Source organism: Orycteropus afer, unplaced genomic scaffold (genome assembly GCF_000298275.1).
Source record: "Orycteropus afer afer isolate SDZICR_OR568_19922 unplaced genomic scaffold, OryAfe1.0 scaffold00368, whole genome shotgun sequence".
Lineage (NCBI taxonomy): Eukaryota > Metazoa > Chordata > Mammalia > Tubulidentata > Orycteropodidae > Orycteropus > Orycteropus afer.
This window is the reverse complement of record NW_006921955.1, coordinates 1,011,418-1,018,176: the sequence shown is the minus strand read 5'-3', so window position 1 is coordinate 1,018,176 and position 6,759 is coordinate 1,011,418. Positions and strand designations below refer to the sequence as shown.

General features: G+C 37.6%; 1 protein-coding gene across 1 annotated transcript in view; it reads left to right on the top strand.

Moving 5' to 3' along the window:
• Window positions 1-6,759, top strand: part of IARS1 (isoleucyl-tRNA synthetase 1) — a 168,781-nt gene that overhangs the window by 38,736 nt on the left and 123,286 nt on the right. Inside the window, exons 10-12 of the mRNA XM_007953003.2 lie at window positions 3,509-3,631; window positions 4,205-4,296; window positions 4,943-5,041. Coding sequence (XP_007951194.2) covers window positions 3,509-3,631; window positions 4,205-4,296; window positions 4,943-5,041 — 314 coding nt within the window. The remainder of the gene's footprint in view (window positions 1-3,508; window positions 3,632-4,204; window positions 4,297-4,942; window positions 5,042-6,759) is intronic.

The following is a 6,759-nucleotide window of genomic DNA, read 5'->3' as shown; positions in this document are numbered from 1 at the left end:
CCAAGCCCGCAGGATCAACTACTCGGTCCCTCTGGGTAGCTGGCTGTGACCAAGTAATGACCATAACCTTGCCCCTTGTCAGCTCTGCTATACACATATGGTACATTTTTATAGCACATACAAATACGTATGTAGGAATATTATCTTCCAAACCTATGTATGGTCATGGATATATTCCCATGCCTGTCCATACCTCTCTACCTATGTGTCTACCCATAGATTAGTGTTTAACCTCTCCCCACTCCCTCTGCTATGTTCTTAACTAAATAAATGATGTATGCAGTTTCCTGAAACTGCTCACAAGGGAAAATTTGTTCTCTCCACTCAGAGCAGTGTTATGTAGGTTGATTTTACATTTTTTTTCCAGAATAATTGTTCTAAAAATATATGCCTTTTTATATAATTTATATATGAATAAAATCAGAATAGCTTAGGAACTAAGGGTACATGTTTGTTATAAACCAAGCCTTAATGTAAATCGTGCTGTGCCACTAACTGGTTGTTGTTGTTGTTATATGCCGTTGAGTCGGCCCCGACTCATAGCGACCCCTCCTTGGGTTTCCGAGGCAGTATCACTACGGAAGTAGGATTGCCCGACCTGGTAGTCCCTGGCAAGTCCCTTAACCTATCTGCACGTAATTTTCCTCATCTATGAATGAAATAGTTATACCTGCCTGTCTGGGTGATTGTGACATGTAAATGGAATCCTCTATAGTACCAACCGGCTGCTCTGTGGAAGGAGCATGTGACAGTCTACTTCCGTAAAGATAGACACAGTCTCAAAAATCCAGTGGGGGTCACTATGATTGGAAACAATTCCATCCCAGTGTGTTTGTTTTTTTTTAATGTTAAGCTCCAGTAGCATAATGCCTAAGGCACTTGACTACTAACCAGAAGCCTGGCAGTTCAAACCCATTAGCCACTCCTCAGAAGAAAGGTTTGGTAATCTACTTCCATAGTGATACTGCTTCAGTAACCCAAGGAGGGGTACTATTAGTCAGGTCCAACTCGAGGCACATAACAGCAACACAACAAAGTGATTAGCACAGCACACTCTTATCTGGACTTGACAATGTGTTGGTGAGAAGGCTAAAAGCTTTATTCTAAGAGGCCATGAAACTTGACTGTCATTTTTGGTCATTTCACTTTTCTACTTCATCTTTGCAGTCATTTTTATTATGGGAAATTTCAAATATACACAGAAGTTAAAACAACAATATAATAAATCTGTACTTTCGCATCAGCCAGCTTCCATCTATCTTTTTTTCCCTTCCCCCTTCAACCTCTTATTTTGGCTATAGGATTTTAAAGCATAATCTTCAACATATCCTGTCTTCAATTTGTACATACCTTTTTCTACGTATCTCTGATTTTTCAGGACTTTTTAATATTACTGCGTTCAGCTATTAGACCTTATAAAATGAACAGTTCCTTACTGTCACCTAAGACTTGGCCATATTAAAATTTGATGAAAGCAGTTTTGGTAATATTACTTACAGATTTTTTTTTGGGGGGGTACCTCACTGCCATCGAGTTGAATCCAACTCATAGTGACCCCTCCTTGGGTTTCCGAGGTGGTGTCTCTATGAAAGTAGATTGTCCAATCTTCTATCCAAGGAGTGGTTGGTGGGTTTGAACTACCAGCCTTCTGGTTAGCAGTCAAATGCCTTAGCCACTATCCCACCAGAACTCCTGATTTTTAGGAAGTAGTCCTACAAATTGATTCTTTGGAAGTAGTTATTCATAATAATTTTAAGATCAGCTGGTGTGGCTAATCAACTAATACATAATAATAAAAAAAATAACATGTTGGTTTTGAATTGTTATTTTAGCTTTTTCTCTTTAAATACAGATATTTGTCATTTATTGTAGTGATACCTCATATGTGCCCTGAGTGCCTTGCAGGTTAATTTTATAGAACATCATGTTTAAACTATAGCACTATGTTAGCTTTGTGTGGTGAACATTTCCCAAGAAGCCTCCCACTATGTCTTGGCCTAGCAATGTCTGACAGTGTAGTGTGAGATCTCCCTGCAGACTATGTGCACTGCTGTGTCACCAGGGTAAACAGACCCTTCTATTGTACGTGAGATTCAGAAATAGTCCTCTTTCTTAGCTGAAGTAGTTCTCTTTTTTCTACACCTAATTGATTCAAGTTGCTGTATTTTGGCTTTTCCTGTGTGTTGCATGGCTGTTTTTTTCTGGCTCACCTTTCAGGACTAGGCTATTCCTGCACTTTGCAACAGCATGCCTGACTGTCACACCACTTTGGACTATAACCTGTTAGCATAAGAGCTGTCCACAGATACAGGTGGAAACATATCAGCTCTTCAGCTTGTGTTGGAGTCACACCAATGTGATTTCTCTTTGACCTCAGACGGTCTTTATAATTTTTAGATTCAGGCAACACAGCATTATGTTGAAGATCTTGGCCTCTGCCACCAGGCTGGTTGTTTTTAAATCCTAGTATTGATACTTCATAGCTGACCTACTTCTTTGTGCCTCTTCTTCCTCCTGTAAAATGGGACTGATTGCTGGTTTGTGTGAGGAGAGCGCATGGTGAAATCCTAGTACATTTGCCTGCCTGCCCGCCTTTGTCACAGAATTGTTATGAGGATTAAATGAGTTAATGCACTAAACCACTTAGAACATTGTCTCACATAGAATGCTTTACACGTGTTAACTCTAATTATTGTTAAAGCTAATACTGTTCAAAATGTATTTCTGAAACATTATGGGGGAGCTTTGGATAAGTTACACTACCTGGGACCCAGTTTATTTAATTTGCAAATAAAACACCAGATTTAGGTCCATGTTGACATCCTTGGGTTATTACTTGACAGGATACAGGTCCATATATGCATCAAACATTATGTGGCACAAAATAGCAGTGTTAAACCTATATGTACTTCTGTTTTTCACATATGCCTATATACGTAGCCGTTATAATTGATATTTGATTAAGTTTTCAAACATTAATATGTTCACTGTCTTCTCATTAGTGGAAACTAAAAACTGTAGGTACTATGTATGAATAAGGAACTCTGGTGGTATAGTCATTAAGGCATTTGGCTGCCAACCAAAAGATCAGTGGTTCGATCTCTTCAGCCACTCTGCAGAAGAAAGTTGAGATGGTCTGCTTCCATAAAGATTTACAGCCTTGGAAACCAAATGAGGGTTGCTATGAGTCAGAATCAACTTGATGGCAGTGAGGCCAGTTTTGTGAGCTTTTTTCTTTTTTTTCTTTAATATATGGAGATCTCTCAAATAATGATTGAGTAGAATAGGTATTTCTTCCTTACAAGGCTCTGCCATTCTTTGATTTGTTCCTAGGTTAATTTGAATTAGGAGTATGATTCAAGTTGATTCCACTTGTGTGTCACAATATTGAAAAATTCTCCTGTGTATCTCTCACATCATACTCTTCTGTCTTTCCACCCCTCCCACTCACACATACTTAAACTGTTTTATTCTTTCCTTTCTCCACTACTTCCATTTTTTCCTCCAGGATGACTACAGGGTTTGTATGGACTTCAACATTATTCAGAAAGACTCACTCCCTGTTTGCCCTGTTGATGCTTCAGGCTGTTTCACAGCAGAAGTGACAGATTTCGTGGGACAGTATGTGAAGGTCTGTAATGAGTATGATACATGAAGATGTCAATTTGATCACACTTCTTTCATTATCTAGTTACTGATAAAGTAAATTCCATCTCTGGGATTTTTCAAATTTTTATTCTATTAGTAGGTGCCTTGGGAAAAAAGGCCAGGTGATCTCCTTTCCAGAAATCAGCGATTTGAAACCCTGTGGAGCACAGTTCTATTCTGACACACCTAGGGTTGTCATGAGTCTGAACTGACTTAACAGCAACTGGTATAGTGCTTCAGAGGAAATACCATACAGCTTCAGGAGGAGGTGTCAGGGAAAACATTCTCTAGTTTGTTTCTGTCATAAAGCCACTTTGTTACCTTGGGGTGATCATTGCTGATTGGAAAAAAACTATATTGCCTTAAATTTATGGAATGTGCCTTCAAAACTAAGTTATATACTAGTTCATAAAAATATTTTAAAATAATATATTTGTTATTTTTGTTTTCATTTATAATAAAGGCAAAACATCAGACTTTAGTAATATATTTAATTGTGTTGTGTCACTAAGTATTGTAGGCTATTTTAATAGCTACATTTACTTATTTTTAATAGGATGCTGACAAAAATATCATCAGGACTCTGAAGGAGCAAGGCCGCCTTCTTGTTGCCAGCACTGTCACTCATAGCTACCCTTTCTGCTGGAGGTGAGAAGAGACTGTACTGTTATTAGAGCTCCATGTTTGTGGGTACATGTATTTTCTATGCTTGCACTATCCTGTTTGTGCTTCTTATCTTGTTTATATTTTTTAGAATTAGTGTTTCAAAAGGCCTTTCATTTTTAAGGATGGATTTTAGAAATGTATTAACATCTCATGTCTCTCCGCAGTAATTGTGTGAGGAAAATAGATACTTATATATGTCTGTTTTGTATTGTGTCAACTGTTTTTTTAGGATATGAAATCTAAAAATTTCTAATAAAATTTAATAAAAAATATGATTCGATAATAAGTTTTAATACAGAATCATGCTAGAATGGTGTGGCTAAGAATGCAGTGGTCAGTGGCATCCCACTCAGTTTCTTCACATCCTCTTTTGTACTGACATTGGTATTGTTTCTTAGATAGCTGTCACACAACAGAACTATAATTTACTTTCTAGCTTTGTTTTGTTTATGCTTTTCTTGTTGTTGTAGAATCATATGATTGGTGAAAACTCAGATTTATTAGACCTTATTTTTTGAGTTTATATTTATAATAAAATTAATATTAGCAGAAGACCAAGTTGTGGTTGTGATATCAGTCATTCTCAGTGTCAGTGTCTGTCAATCGCACTCTTGTCTTTGCATCCTAGGTCAGACACTCCTTTGATTTATAAGGCTGTGCCTAGTTGGTTTGTGCGAGTGGAGCACATGGTGGACAAACTACTGAGCAACAATGACTTGTGTTACTGGTGAGCAGCAAAACACTATTTCTTTATAATGTCCTTTTTGTGTTAGTAACTATTGGTTTACCAAAATTAACAAACCTACAGCCAACAAGTCAGTTCTGACTCAGCAACCCTATAGGACAGAGTAGAAACAGGGTTTTGAAATCTAGAAATCTTTATGGAGCAGGCTCCCTCATCTTTCTCCTGCATATCTACTTCTTGTTGTTGTTGTTATGTGCAGTCGAGTCGGCCCCGACTCATAGCGACCCCTCTTTGGGTTTCCGAGGCAGTATCACTACGGAAATAGGATTGCCCAACCTTCCTTCCGAGGAGTGGCTGGTGGGTTTGAACCGCCAGCCTTCTGGTTAGTAGTCAAGTGCTTTAGCCACTATGCTACCAGAGCTCCTTGCATATCTACTGGTAGGTTTAAAGTGCCAGCCTTTTGGTTAGCAACAAAATAATTTAACCACTACACCACCAGAGCTCCTTAATTGGTTTATATTTTCTCCAAGATGATAAAAATTTTAGTAGCCATATTTTGTCTGTTGTAGGTATTCTGTATTTTCAGAAACACAATAAAATACTTATTTAAAAAAAAAAAGTAACATCCTTTTTATGATAAGACATCTATTCTATAGGGACCATTTTTCTTTTTTAAACACAGTGTAAATGAGAAACTATCATTTATTTGATTTACATAGTTTGGGGTGGAAATCTGGCTGTACTTTCATTTAACCTCTTGATAATAATTTTCTGGGTAAACAATTATTAGTGATAACCTGCAAAAACCATTTATTTTTACTATTTGTGATAGTTACTTAGTATTTAGAATAAAATATTGTCTTCTACACATTGGCTTGGCTTTATGGACAATGTCCTGACCAGGGTGCTCTTACACAAGAGAGGGTTTATTTAATCCTGTAGATGCAAAAATAAAACAAGACTTGAATGTGTATATTCTAGAATAAGTTTTTAACTTTTTATAGTGATTTAGGTGAAATATTACAAAGTAGATGTGTTTTACATTCAATAGTTCATATACAGTTTGTTTGTGACACTCTTTCCATTGCCTACAGTGTAAATTCTTACCACCCACTTCCTCCCTGTGTTTACCCTTTCCCTGTGTCCTTTTTTTCCTGTTCATTCCTGCCTCTCTACCTCTCTTTCTGTGCAAATGCTGCCCTCGTGATCTCCCATGGTTGATTATTCTCCGTAGTAGATCTCCCTAGTGTTGGTATTCAGCTCTTAGGCCTGTCTGTTATTTGCCTGAGTTAAGCCATGGGAATGAGTTCAATTCCAGGCCCAAACGGTGACTGGGGGCCATAGTCTCGGGATTTCACCAGTCTCTATTAGACCAGTAAGCTTGGTCTTTTTTACGATTTTGAGTTTTGTTAACACATTTTTCTCTCATTCTGTACAGGATCTCCAATTTTGATTCCTTTCCAAGTGGCTAGCATTGGTAGCCAGGCACCTCTAGCTTTTCTGGTCTCAGGGTCATACAGGTTGAGGTTCTCATGGTCTATTAATCTTTTAGACTAACTGCTTCCATGAATGTTTGATTTTCTTCAGTCTTCTTTGCTGAGGATGAGGAAAGATCAATAGTTGGCACTTAGTTGGCTATTTTTTTTTTTTTTTAATTGTGATTTGGGTGAAGATTTACAGAGCAAATTCACTTTCCATACAGCAGTTCACATATACTCTGTCTCATGTCATTGACCACAGTTTACCACAATGCAACAGCT